The 13,489-nt window shown below is 45.4% G+C and overlaps 3 protein-coding genes across 3 annotated transcripts; 2 read left to right on the top strand and 1 right to left on the bottom strand.

Annotated features, from left to right (window-relative positions):
• The first annotated feature begins 1,354 nt into the window (after nt 1-1,354).
• LOC117640295 lies at nt 1,355-4,358 on the top strand. The gene is made up of 6 exons (XM_034376681.1): nt 1,355-1,610; nt 2,239-2,432; nt 2,505-2,693; nt 2,770-3,186; nt 3,550-3,697; nt 3,774-4,358. The coding sequence occupies exons 1-6, from the start codon at nt 1,607-1,609 to the stop codon at nt 3,896-3,898; spliced, it is 1,077 nt and encodes a 358-aa protein (XP_034232572.1). The 5' UTR covers nt 1,355-1,606; the 3' UTR covers nt 3,899-4,358.
• A 97-nt stretch (nt 4,359-4,455) lies between these two features.
• LOC117640219 (putative nuclease HARBI1) lies at nt 4,456-7,564 on the top strand. The gene is made up of 6 exons (XM_034376546.1): nt 4,456-4,771; nt 4,877-5,118; nt 5,178-5,374; nt 5,446-5,581; nt 5,676-5,814; nt 6,337-7,564. The coding sequence occupies exons 1-6, from the start codon at nt 4,768-4,770 to the stop codon at nt 6,738-6,740; spliced, it is 1,122 nt and encodes a 373-aa protein (XP_034232437.1). The 5' UTR covers nt 4,456-4,767; the 3' UTR covers nt 6,741-7,564.
• Nucleotides 7,565-7,867: 303 nt separating this feature from the next.
• On the bottom strand, nt 7,868-10,775 carry LOC117640481. The gene is made up of 6 exons (XM_034377004.1): nt 10,520-10,775; nt 9,750-9,928; nt 9,448-9,633; nt 8,933-9,376; nt 8,422-8,569; nt 7,868-8,341 (listed from the first exon to the last, which is right to left on the bottom strand). The coding sequence occupies exons 1-6, from the start codon at nt 10,521-10,523 to the stop codon at nt 8,217-8,219; spliced, it is 1,086 nt and encodes a 361-aa protein (XP_034232895.1). The 5' UTR covers nt 10,524-10,775; the 3' UTR covers nt 7,868-8,216.
• Between the last annotated feature and the right edge of the window lie 2,714 nt (nt 10,776-13,489).

The following is a 13,489-nucleotide window of genomic DNA, read 5'->3' as shown; positions in this document are numbered from 1 at the left end:
GGACAGGTGGAAACATTCCAGTCAGGATACAAACAACATCATCCCTAACAAAACACGCCCGAACTTCCTCATACCGGAACCAACTGTATCAAAATCCTCCGTGCCCCTCCATTATTATTTTTTTTTCGTAAATTAGTGAAAGAAATTCACTGTAAAAAAAATATTCTGAAATTTCAGACAAAATTTGACTGAAGTTAATTCACAGTAAGGGGTTCTGAAATTTCAGACCATTTCAGCGGTCTGAAAATTAAGAATAGGGTGGTCTCAACGTTTAGAATTGGGTGGTCTGAAAATTAAGATTTAGGTGGTCTGAATTATTAGACACGGCCAGTCTGAAGAAAATTCAGACAAAAACACAAAATTGTAACGTTGAACCTTCACTCCATTGCGAGAGAAGTCTTTGATAGAACTTGCGCGTTACATATCGGCCTTGCTCTTTACTCGGAAACTCCGAATATCTTGGTATTCGAACCATCGTATCCTCGCTCGTCGGCTTTGCGGGCTATCCATTACACCACGGGACCGCTCTGAGAGCGCGCCTGCAGGATGCCGATGACTCCAAGCGCGCTCGCTGGACGCTGGGAGGCCACAAATAAACAAACCAAGCGCGTGTTGCGGGAGTTATAAACTGCGGACAACTTGGGCTGCTCGTGAATATTTAAGATTTTGTATCGAGCTCACAAATATTGCGGTTAAATTTGGTCAAGTGAGGCAACCAGTCTGACATTTCAGAACAATACGTCTCCCGTTTCAGACCCATGGTCTGAAAATACACAACCAGTTTGAAATTTAAGATCAATCGGTCTTCCTTTTCAGGAGAATAGTCTGAAAAGGCGATTCAGACTACATGGTCTTGTACTTAGTCTGAATTTTCAGTCACCCCTGTCAGACTTTTTGTCTGGATGGTCTGAATTTGCTTTTAAGACTGCGAAAGTCTTAAATTTCATCCGAGGATTCTTCTTTTGCATACTTCTGGTCTTAATTCAGAAATCAGACCACTAGGTCTTACAAAATTGGTCTGAATTTTAAGATTTTTTTTAACAGTGAAGCGGAGTGGTCGGGGAGGCCGAAAAATAAGTGGGCCGGTCCGTGTTTTATTCACGGCACAACAAAAGCTCCAGGCTCACGGCCAGGGAACTGGCAAAGTGTCCGGCACCGGAAGAAGGGGTTGCTGGAAGCCGAGCTGAAAGCAGGGCCGGGCGTGGGAGGGGATGGTCTCCCTTTCGGGGCCGCAGTCCCACTTGGGATCCACTGGGGCAGTACACTGGGACAGTACACGGCGGGCGGGGGCGGGCGAGTAGGTCACCTTGTAAGCAGCAGGCGGATTCAGGGTATCGGTCCCGGCAGTGGGAGGGTCCGTGCGAGAGCCCGCCTAGGTCGGCACCGACGCGTCGGGCCGTACAGTGGTCGGGTGATTCTGTCACAGCGACTGAATGGTGCTGGAAGCTGGCGGCAATGCGGCCAGGGTAGGTCGTCGTCGCGACTGTCAGCTGTCTCTCAGGCCACCTGCTCTCTCACTTGCATTTGGAATTTGGATTTTCGTGGCGTGGTTCGGCTATTGTGATTGTGGTGACTGCGGCGTATCGTGCCGGACGAAGGGTTTAAAATGGGTGAGTTAATAATATTCCCATTCAGCTAGCACGTTTGCTTTCTTGAATGCTCCCTCTCTTCTTCCATTTTATTGGATTTGATGTGGAAATGTATCGTAACTTGAGTTGCTCGAATCCCGACGCGCGGCTGGGCCTTGGGTTTGTTTGAGCCTTTGTTCCAATGAATGCCTAAATATGCCGAGGACGGTGATTTTGGACCAGGTCGCCCTGAATACATACTGAAACATGTGATGTGGGTACAAGTTGCCTTTTAATTCATACGCGGCGGATCGGTGTTTTCCTAACCTGTCCTCTGTCCTGCCGTTCTCGGATTTTCCGATTCAATTATTCAGTTTCTAAACTGCTTGGGATTCAAATTCTCACGTATCTCATATTTGCTACGGAGGCCCTTCTAAAGGGTGCTACATTTGTTGATAATATAGTCTTATCGGCATCACTCATCCTCTTGTCTTAGTACACATGTTGCGGCATTCCCTGTCATCAACCCAGTCCAATGTCACAATTTGCATTCAACGTCAGAAATCAATAGCTGTTACCTCAGATCACTGCATGTATGCTAGCCTGTTTTCCCTCACCTTATCCTTAACCTTATTTTATTTAGTATTTCGTAATTTTGTTTGATCTGCAGATAACACCAACCCATCTCATGCCCAATGGACGGCGCTTATGGATTTTCTTGAGCCTGACGAAGAGATGCTAGGAGGTATTGTGCTGCAGCCAAGAGGACTCAACTATTTAAAGCAACGGTGGGAGACTTTGGCCATACTTCTTAACGCCACAGAAGGGGCAACATGTGTCAAAACTGGTCCAGAATGGAAAAATGTAAGTTGTATTACATCCAGTTTTTAATGTTTTGTTTTGAAGAAAATCCACTAGCCAAACTTTTTTTTTCAGGCATGGAACAACTTAAAGTGCCGATCCCGACGAATCTACCGAGATAAAGTAAGGCATTTAGCATTGGCAGGACAACCATTTCCGCCCCCTGAAGGTGTTAATGGCCTCAATGAAATCGGTGTAAGGGCCATCCAAATAAGTGGGGGTGTTACCATGGCATTGAAATGTTTGGGGCCACTTCCTGCTCAGGTATGAACATATTTGTCATTGCCTCATTCATTCTGAAGCGGGCTCATAAAAAATTTTCCTTGTTACTCTTCTGCAGATAGACCAACTAGTACAGCAAGTTGCTGAAGCACCTGCCCAAGTAGCGCAAGCTGCTGAGGCTGCCCATGCTGCGCCACCTGCTCAACCAGCTGAGGCTGCCCATCCTGCGCCACCTGTTCAACCACCTCACGCTGGCCAAGCTGCACAAGCTGCTCCACTACCTGAGGCTGGCCAAGCAGCGCCACCTGTTCAACCACCTGAGGCTGGCCAAGCTGTGCAAGCTGCTCAACCACCTCAGCCTGCCCAAGTTGCGCAAGCGGCTCAACCAGTTGCTTTTGTGGTGCTAGACGATGAAGCACTGCTTGGAGAGGCTGCTGGGCCTGTTGCAGGCGTCGAACCAGACCTTGTTCCATTCAAATGGGAGAACGAAGATGACAATGATGTGCTATTTTTGGACTTGGTGACACCTGTGAAGGTAAGGGTTTTGGAGATATGTGCTGCATTAATTAGGCCTCTTAGGAGAGGTTCAGGGGTCACTCTTAAACTTTCATCAAAATGAAATCCACAATTTTTCAATATTTTCAAGCTTTATTTTTTTTAATGGTATATGTTGGCCTGAATCTTCTTGACTTCTTCAATCCAGTTTTATGATCCCAGCATGTTCACCTCTGTTTCAAAATCATCAGTAAGGGTCGTCAGCTTAAATCCCACTGACATATGGGGAGTCTGGAATAGTTTTTGAATTTTTTAGTGGGCTGTTGTTTTGAGAAAAGAAAAGATTTTTCATGCAACCTATCCACCAGTAATGTTTTGTTGATCCTTGCATGTTGCTTTTCAGAATGAAGTGGAGGTGAAGCTGGAGCCTGTCAAAGCCCAAATCAAGGAGGAAGGAGGAATTGGAGGCATGTACCACACCCCGCCAAGGGACTCTGGTCTCACACCTTCTTGCAAGAGAAGGCTTCTTAGAGGCCACGCCCGTGATGAAGGTAATGGGACAATGAGTTTGTGTTCTTGGGCTGCAATAAGTTTTTTTTTTTTTAATATGTTTTGTTTGTTTCTCAGGGTTTTGGGCGCAGCCTGGCACAGGACACCTAGCTGAGTCTAGGCTAGATGCGTTGATCAGAGATAATACTAATGTTATGCAAGAGTTATTGAAGGTGATGCAAAGTATCAATCTCAAATTTTGATTATTATCATTCATCTTGCATCTGACCCATTGACCACGAACTGTAACATTTAAATGGAAACATTTAAATGTACATTTGCACAGTTCCATTTGTATATGTTTCTCTTTTCCAAGTTTTAATTGGTTGTTTTTAGCCACTCAAAACATAATCTCAAACTTTTCTTGATTTTTCTTGCATTTGCAAATTTGACCAATTTGTCACATTTCATTTTTTTAAGAAGTTCAATTGTGTTTTGTTGTGCATAAGCATGCATCTCAAACTTGTCCTGATATTATTGTTCATTAGATGTTCCTTTTTTTTAATGTTGGTTTTTTTCCTATGTTGACTATTTGGGGTGAGTGTGAGGTAACTCAATTTAATTTCACTCTGTATTAGAATAGTTGTGACATTTTATACTTTTATTTTAGTTGGTACAAGCTGTGAAGAGTACAAGTTGTAAAGAGTGACACTTTAATGTTCATGTTCCCGTCTCTCTGTCGACATGTTCTCATCATCTAATAAAAATGTGTTTCTGAAAGTTCCTACTTTTCTCCTTAAACTTTGCACTGACTTCCACTTCACTTTAAACAGCTCTCAACGGTGGTCCGTTGGCGAGCTTCTTTTTTTGGTTGAATATTTGGCGCTTTAGTTGCTGCTGCAGTAGGTGGTTTACTTTCAAAATCCTGCTTGTTTGGCGCGTCTCACACCGTCGACAAACGACGAGCGTAATCGCGCTTGAGGGGAGGGGAGAGGGGGAGGACTGTAAATACAAACACCGTGCCTTCGCCCTGTTGACTAAGTCTTTCTAGAATCCTTGCAGTTTCATTCAATGTCAACCCACTTGTTGCTGTTGTTCATACGGTATTTAGAGTTCTGAACGTTGTGACGCCATGGGTTAGTATAAATCCACCTGTTAGGAAGAGACCCTCTATTAAGTGGTGTACCATAACCAAAGTTAACACCCAACAGTAAACATCCTTGTATTTGTCGGTTTTTCAGAATTTGACTATTTTGGAGACCGTCCTCACAATGTGGCACTCGAGCACAGAAGGAGGCTCAATCTGCAAATTCATGAAAGGTTCAGAATAAGGGATAACAATGACCCCCTTCAAACATTAAGTGTCACAGAGTTTGTCCGGCTCTATCGAATCCCCCAACATGCAGTAGTTGAACTGGCAAACGTTTTGAGGCCCTACTTCCCGCAGCGCCGGAGTCCACATCAAATACCTCTAATAAGAAAGGTTAGTTGATTTTTCTTAAGTTGTGGTGTATCAAATAAAGTGAAAATTTAATTTTACAGATTCTTGTGGCACTTTCGTTCTATGGCGTTGGGCCTTACCAAAGATTGGCTGGACGGTCTGTGGATTGTTCAGTAAGCCAGACATCATCAAGCAGAATAATAAGGGAAGTCACTTTGGCTTTGAATCACCCTGAAATACTGACCCAGTACATAAGATTTCCGCTCACGCATGAAGAGCGAGCACCTGTGATTCAGAGGTAATTGTTCCTCGTCTCATGTTTTGTAGTTCACTTATTTGCAGATGTTAAAAATATGCTTCTGCTTTCAGTAATGAGCGCTTGGGCATGCCAAGAGTGCTGGGTTTTATGGATGGATTTTTGCAAAGGGTTTCACATCTCCCTAAAGATGGAGACAGACAGTCCTTTTTTTGTCGCAAAGGGTTCACTGCCTTGAATGTCCAAATTGTGAGTTGCATTTATTTTGGCCATTTGTTTTTGTTTGTTTTTTACCTTGTGCATTAGTCCCTATTGTGTTTCTATTATATTCTTGTGTCCACAGATTTGTGATGCAGACCTTAGGATTATGAACGTTGATGCTCGGTGGCCAGGGTCACTGACAGATAACACCATATGGACTGCATCTGCAGCAAGGAATGTAGTTGAACATGCTTACTGGGAGGATCGGTGTTGGCTGTTGGGTACGGTAATTGTTCTTGAAATAGAACTTTCAGTACTGCTCCTACAAGCAGTAGGCATCCACATTGCATGGAACATAAACAGGTGTTAAAAGATAAAATATGACAGGAAAATGTACTTTTTATAAATGTCAACAACTGTACGTGCTTTTCTAAAGTCAATGATTCAAAAATAGGGTGGGGATCATGATTTAAATATTTGTCTTAATTATGTTAATGTGAAACTATTGGATTTTTTTTTCATTGTTGGAATCTCTTTTTTGCACTGATTTTTAAAAAGGCTATTGGAGGAGAGAAAGAAATGACTTTCTTAATTTGCATGTTAACTTAATATTTGGTTACTAAATAATTTAAATGCAACATTCTTTACACAAATGATGCTTGAAGTTAAGTTACAAGGTTAATACAAAGTGATACTCCATACAAGTTATGTGTTGGTGTTGAAACCAATCCGATCTCTCCCCTATCTCGTTAAAAAAAATTAGATGGTACCTTTACGTGCTTCATGGTATGGTTTGATTTCAGGTGATTCTGGCTACTATACAGCCCCGTGGTTACACATTCCACTTATACATGCAGCCCCTGGTACGCCTGAGTACGTCTACACAAGATTGCATTGCCACTGCAGGAATGCTGTTGAGCGATGTATAGGAGTCTTAAAGGAAAGGTGGAGACTTCTTTCCTGCGACCGCTGTATTAATTATGGAGATGCAGGTTACGCTGGCATGTTTGTCAATGCTTGCTGTGTACTCCATAACTTCTGCATTGCTCGAGGGGTCCCTAATCCTCGGCCTCGATTAGAACGTGAACCACCTGTACTGGCAGACGACTATAATGATCTGCCTGAAAATATTCGACTGAGGGGCTTGGCCGAAATGCAGTACCTTATTGACTATGCCAATCAAAGAGAGAACATGAATGCCCTGTAAAGTAATTTCATCAAAGGAAACTAGTTGGATTTACACTCCTAACTCTCCCTGCCATTGTTTTTATACTGTGTTGGTCATTAGCAATTTTGCATGTGTGCAAAAAGACTGTCAATCATGGAATGTAAATTTTGTATGTTTCTACATAGTGTATTTGTTGTGAGCCAATAGTTGTCCATCTGTGACAACCACATTTGACCTGTTCCTTTAACTTCTGAATTATTCCTATTTAAAGCCATTTTTAACAAAATGGCAACTGTGAGCAGCCTCCCTAATCTGTAGGATTCAGGGCTATTTTAAAATGTAGAAACTGCTTTTCACAATAAACAGCATGTATGTTACTACAACTTACTTCTCTTTCAAACTGTACCCAACCCACTGTCTCACAAGGGAAAATGGGACTAATATTAAATTCTTACTAGTCAATTTCTGTAGAGTGAATATTAATTAGTTTTATATTCACATTCTGTTAATCGACAAAATTTCAGAAGTTCCAGCAGCCAAGCATGAAAGCCAATACTCCTCTAGTCAGGACACCTGGCATTTTTGTGAAAAGATGTGATTTGAATTTATCCATGGTTATAAGCAATCTATATCTTTCAGTATTATGGGCATGAAAGGAATAAAATTAAGTGCATTAGAAGAAAGATGTTTTACTTGATGTAAACATTACAGTCCCCACAAAAATTATTCCACTTAACAGAGTAGAATAGAAGGCACACACAGAAGGCAACTAGGCAACATAGGAACAAATCAAAGAAGCGTGACTGCAGCCAGTGATGTTCACACCCAAGCAGCATTTTAAAAGTAAACCACCTACTGCAGCAGCAGCTAAAGCGCCAAATATTCAACCAAAAAAAGAAGCTCGCCAACGGGCCACAGTTGAGAGCTGTTTAAAGTGAAGTGGAAGTCAGTGCAAAGTTAAAGGAGAAAAGTAGGAACTTTCAGAAACACATTTTTATTAGATGATGAGAACATGTCGACAAAGGGACGGGAACATGAACATTAAAGTGTCACTCTTTACAACTTGTACTCTTCACAGCTTGTACCAACTGAAATAAAAGTATAAAATGTCACAACTATTCTAATACAGAGTGAAATTAAATTGAGTTACCTCACACTCACCCCAAATAGTCAACATAAGAAAAAAAACCAACATAGAAAAAAAGGAACATCTAATGAACAATAATCTCAGGACAAGTTTGAGATGCATGCTTATGCACAACAAAACACAATTGAACTTCTTAAAAAAATGAAATGTGACAAATTGGTCAAATTTGCAAATGCAAGAAAAATCAAGAAAAGTTTGAGATTAATGTTTTGAGTGGCTAACAACAACCAATTAAAACTTGGAAAAGAGAAACAAATACAAATGGAACTGTGCAATTGTACATTTAAATACAAATGGAACTGTGCAATTGTACATTTAAATGCTACAGTTTGTGATCAATGGGTCAAATGCAAGATGAATGATAATAATCAAAATTGAAGATTGAAATTTTGCATCACCTTCAATACTTCTTGCATAACAATAGTGTTGTGTCGGATCACTGCCTCATACCTGGACTCAATAGAGAGTCGTGTATCAGATGGTCCCCAACAACCTGAGAATACAAACAGAGCAAGAGTTTTAAAAAATTCACTTATTATTCTGAGAACCAGCACACACATACTGCCCCATTACCTTCATGCCTGGTGTGGTCTCTGGTAGGCCTTCTCTTGCAAGAAGGTGTGAGACCAGACTCCCTTGGCGGGGTGTGGTACATGCCTCCAATTCCTCCTTCCTCCTTGATTTGGGCTTCGACAGGCTCCAGCTTCACCTCCACTTTATTCTGAAAAGCAACATGCAAGGATCAACAAAACATTACTGGTGGATAGGTTGCATGAAAAATCTTTTCTTTTCTCAAAACAACAGCCCACTAAAAAATTCAAAAACTATTCCAGACTCCCCATATGTCAGTGAGATTTAAGCTGAAGACCCTTACTGATGATTTTGAAACAGAGGTGAACATGCTGGGATCATAAAACTGGATTGAAGAAGTCAAGAAGATTCAGGCCAACATATGCCATTAAAAAAAATAAAGCTTGAAAATATTGAAAAATTGTGGATTTCATTTTGATGAAAGTTTAAGAGTGACCCCTGAACCTCTCCTAAGAGGCCTAATTAATGCAGCACATATCACCAAAACCCTTACCTTTACAGGTGTCAACAAGTCCAAAAATAGCACATCATTGTCATCTTCGTTCTCCCATTTGAATGGAACAAGGTCTGGTTCGACGCCTGCAACAGGCCCAGCAGCCTCTCCAAGCAGTGCTTCATCGTCTAGCACCACAAAAGCAACTGGTTGAGCCGCTTGCGCAACTTGGGCAGCCTGAGGTGGTTGAGCAGCTTGCACAGCTTGGCCAGCCTCAGGTGGTTGAACAGGTGGCGCTGCTTGGCCAGCCTCAGGTAGTGGAGCAGCTTGTGCAGCTTGGCCAGCGTGAGGTGGTTGAACAGGTGGCGCAGGATGGGCAGCCTCAGCTGGTTGAGCAGGTGGCGCAGCATGGGCAGCCTCAGCAGCTTGCGCTACTTGGGCAGGTGCTTGAGCAACACCTTGTGGCTCATCTACAACTTCGGCTTGAGCCATATCAAGTTGAATCTGAAAAATATGAAAACAGATGTAAATACATTGCAATGTAGAAGGAATTTTGCACAAGGTTCAGTGTGTACCTGCAAGGGATCAGGGGCATGGCTGCCCAGTGCAGCCTTTAGGCCTGTCAAATTGATCACACGCTCATGGAGGGCTGAAAGCCCTAACCCCACGATAGAAGCGACTGGTCCACCCCCTGTCCCAGCCATATATGCAGCCCTCTTCCGGCATGCATCTCTAGCTCTAAGCTTCAGTTTATTCCATGACTGAAAATGAAATGAAGACAAGAGGACGTAAGCAACAGAGCAAAAGTGTACAGAGGTCAGTACACTACACTGAGTAGGTCTGTACACTAAGTGACACCTAAGGAAATGTTACTTACTTCCTTCCAACCAGCCCCGTCCTTCTGATCACCAGGGATCTGGTTTAGGACAGCGGCTATGTCTTCCCACCTCTGCCGAGTCCTTATGACACCGTTGGGACCCTTAAAATCTCCGTGGAGCAGCTCCTTGTCATGGGCAAGAATGTCCATAAGACAGTTCCACTGCTCTGGTCTGGCGCCTGTAACCACAAAACATAATTCAGAATACCAAGAGAAGTCCGCAATGAGCACTAGTTTTAACCGACTGATTTCTGACGTTGAATGCAAATTGTGACATTGGACTGGGTTAATGACAGGGAATGCCGCAACATGTGTACTAAGACAAGAGGATGAGTGATGCCGATAAGACTATATTATCAACAAATGTAGCACCCTTTAGAAGGGCCTCCGTAGCAAATATGAGATACGTGAGAATTTGAATCCCAAGCAGTTTAGAAACTGAATAATTGAATCGGAAAATCCGAGAACGGCAGGACAGAGGACAGGTTAGGAAAACACCGATCCGCCGCGTATGAATTAAAAGGCAACTTGTACCCACATCACATGTTTCAGTATGTATTCAGGGCGACCTGGTCCAAAATCACCGTCCTCGGCATATTTAGGCATTCATTGGAACAAAGGCTCAAACAAACCCAAGGCCCAGCCGCGCGTCGGGATTCGAGCAACTCAAGTTACGATACATTTCCACATCAAATCCAATAAAATGGAAGAAGAGAGGGAGCATTCAAGAAAGCAAACGTGCTAGCTGAATGGGAATATTATTAACTCACCCATTTTAAACCCTTCGTCCGGCACGATACGCCGCAGTCACCACAATCACAATAGCCGAACCACGCCACGAAAATCCAAATTCCAAATGCAAGTGAGAGAGCAGGTGGCCTGAGAGACAGCTGACAGTCGCGACGACGACCTACCCTGGCCGCATTGCCGCCAGCTTCCAGCACCATTCAGTCGCTGTGACAGAATCACCCGACCACTGTACGGCCCGACGCGTCGGTGCCGACCTAGGCGGGCTCTCGCACGGACCCTCCCACTGCCGGGACCGATACCCTGAATCCGCCTGCTGTGCCGCGTTGTTCAGTCCAGCTGTTACTTTGCACAAGGTCGGCCCCCCAGAGGCAGCCACTCCAAACGCGATGATGGTGCCGACAAAGACGCCCTCTGGCAGGCGTGCCGGGCTCTCACCCTGGGGATCTCGACACTCATACGACAGGGATCTCACCGTGATATTCAGTTGAGACTAACTTAGTTAAACTAGTCGAGGGATAGCTCTAAGTCAAGGTATCAGCTCGAGGGAGTCCTTTCCTCACCCCTCACCCTCTACCTTTCCGCTGAAACCAACCCCCTGCAAGTCGCAGAAAACGCCCAGCGCATTTGGTGGCCGTCCCCTCTTTGCGCGGCGGCAGCTGTTATGGGATTGTTAGCAGACGATAAAGCTGGAAACGATTCCACTCTCCGTGTGAAATAATGGAGATGCAGCCAGAGATAGACATACTGCTGCTTCTTCCCCTCCGCCCAATCACGTGCACCCACTCCTCCCCTCTCCCCCCCCCCCCTTTCCCCCCTCGCGCCCCCTCTCCCCCTTCACCTTCCAACCGCATGGTTCTTCCTCCCCGGCCCCGCCCACCCCCTACCCGTTTCACTGTGATGTCTCTGCCAGGCCGAGCACCGCGGGGGGCGCCAAAAACAAACCCATTTGGGGGGCCGGTCACGCTTTTGGCATTAAGGATGTAGCGCCCTCCCCCTGCCCCTCATCCTGCATGGGCCACGTATAAATACACGTTACGCAGCAGACCGACTCCGAGAGTCGTCGCTCTGTCTGTCTCGCACTCATGGAGCGTCCCGTATGTGCGCGAGAGAGACAGAGCGACGAAGACGGCTCTCGGAGTCAGTCTGCTGGCGGGCTGCAGCAGAGTGCTGCGTAAGGAGAAGGGGGCGGCGCTCTGCCGCCTGTCAAATTTCAATCCGCTCTGGAGCCCACACTGCCATCAGCGGCCGCTGCCGCTTTCAAATATTGAGGCGTATGAGATTTCACCGCCTTGAATTATTTAGGCTTCGGACCTGCTAAGTGGATGACGCAAGCAACAGCCGACTCGGCTGACCCTGTTAATTGAAAGGTGAGACATTAAGCCACTCTGGGATTCAGAAAAAAATTCTCACCTCTCTGCGGTGAGGTCCAAAACTGTCTCTTATGTAGCGGTGAAAATAGTAGTTCTCGCCTATTTGGTGATGAAAATCATAATTCTCGCCATGAACTTTCAGTGGAATATTTAAAGAGGAAAAAGTTACAAGCGGCACTTAAAAAAAAGAAAAAATTCACAGGCCATTTGGTTTTGTTCATGGACACCAATTACAATCCATTTGAATTGCGCAGACCAATTGATTTTGTCATGGAAACAGTTAACAAGCCATATTTGGGTAAGAAAAGTGAACTGCGGGAAAAAGTGCGTCTGTGAATATTCCTCTTTACTCAGGTTTCGAAAAATTATGGATGACACAGATACGAAAATCCCGTTTGAAAACACATTTAACTATATGGTGAAAATAAAGGTGCCGTTTTACAGGTTCCACACAGTTCATGCACAACTTTTCACTGTGCCACACCTGGTCTCTGCAACGGTCGCAGCCCCCGCACTGGAAGTAATTCCATTGTCGCAACTTCCAACAGTTTACAATGGAACATTAAAATGCCGGCAGTAATCAGCTCAAAGTTTTGCATTAGTTGTCAACCCCCGCGGGACGAGCGCCCTGCCAGTGTGCCCGGCCGGTCCGCTCTGGGGAGGGTCCGTCCGATCCTCGGCCTCTGCCCAGCTGTTCCAAAGCCGTTCCGTCCCGCTTTCTCTCTCGCACCCGACGGGGAGCTCAACGAGTGCGACGCAGGGAGGAAACGACTCTTACCGAGCCAGCCTCCCGGACGCCGCACAGTGGGCCAGAAGACCGGTGGAGGCGGACAAAACTCTAGATGCGTTTTGAGCTCCAGAGTCGCTACGTGTGACCCCACCGATGGATTCCTCGTTCGGAGAGCAATCCACTGGTGGGGTCACACGTTCGGTTCGAGTGTCATTGGGTGACTCGGAACTCAAAGCGCGTCTACACTTTTGGCCGCCTCCTCCGGTCTTCTGGCCCACTGTGCGCCGGCTGGCTTGGCCGCACGGGGCGACCTTTGCAGCAGGAAGTTGTCGCTCTGTCTCTCTCGCACCTGTACGGAGCGGCCCACGAGTGCGAGAGACAGAGCGACGCCTCTCGGAATGTCTGCAGGCTCGACCCCGCCGGCGTGCGAGGAGCCCCTCGAGGGGTGGCGGCCTGCCCGCCACTATTTCAAACTTTCCCTTTCCCGGGCCGCTGCCGCAATGCTGCCGCCGTGTGGCGCTAATTTTGTGACTCTGTGGCTGACCGGGACCGGGGCGGGACCAGCACCCTCCCCTCGTTTGGACTTCCAGCCCGATTGCAGCGATTACCACACTGTGAATCCGCTCTGAGGGAGACTTGACCGCGTCCCGCCCGGTGAGGCGGAGGGAGGAGGTCGCACCAGGAGTGGAACTCACTAAATGTTACGCACAATTGTGTCCAAGACATCACAGTTTTTTGTGCAGGCGAACTTTTCATATAATTTTCGTACGAAAACCTGCACATATGTCCCCCTTTTTGTACATGTGAAGCTCATTCCATTTGGGAGATTCGATTCCAAACGCTTGCATTCTAAAAGAAAATTAGGCAGAGATCCTTAACTTAACTTAACA

This window comes from Thrips palmi, unplaced genomic scaffold (assembly GCF_012932325.1).
Source record: "Thrips palmi isolate BJ-2018 unplaced genomic scaffold, TpBJ-2018v1 HiC_scaffold_1, whole genome shotgun sequence".
Lineage (NCBI taxonomy): Eukaryota > Metazoa > Arthropoda > Insecta > Thysanoptera > Thripidae > Thrips > Thrips palmi.
This window is presented reverse-complemented; position numbering and strand designations above follow the sequence as displayed.

Excerpts from the sequence above, each read along its gene's own strand:
- LOC117640295 (XM_034376681.1), top strand. Across the intron at positions 2,433-2,504 it reads CTGGTCCAGAATGGAAAAAT|GCATGGAACAACTTAAAGTG; the intron begins GTAAGTTGTATT and ends TTTTTTTTTCAG. Across the intron at positions 3,698-3,773 it reads AGGCCACGCCCGTGATGAAG|GGTTTTGGGCGCAGCCTGGC; the intron begins GTAATGGGACAA and ends TTTGTTTCTCAG.
- LOC117640219 (XM_034376546.1), top strand. Across the intron at positions 5,375-5,445 it reads CGAGCACCTGTGATTCAGAG|TAATGAGCGCTTGGGCATGC; the intron begins GTAATTGTTCCT and ends TTCTGCTTTCAG. Across the intron at positions 5,582-5,675 it reads CTGCCTTGAATGTCCAAATT|ATTTGTGATGCAGACCTTAG; the intron begins GTGAGTTGCATT and ends TTGTGTCCACAG.
- LOC117640481 (XM_034377004.1), bottom strand. Across the intron at positions 9,377-9,447 it reads ATGCCCCTGATCCCTTGCAG|ATTCAACTTGATATGGCTCA; the intron begins GTACACACTGAA and ends CATATTTTTCAG. Across the intron at positions 8,570-8,932 it reads ACTTGTTGACACCTGTAAAG|AATAAAGTGGAGGTGAAGCT; the intron begins GTAAGGGTTTTG and ends GTTGCTTTTCAG.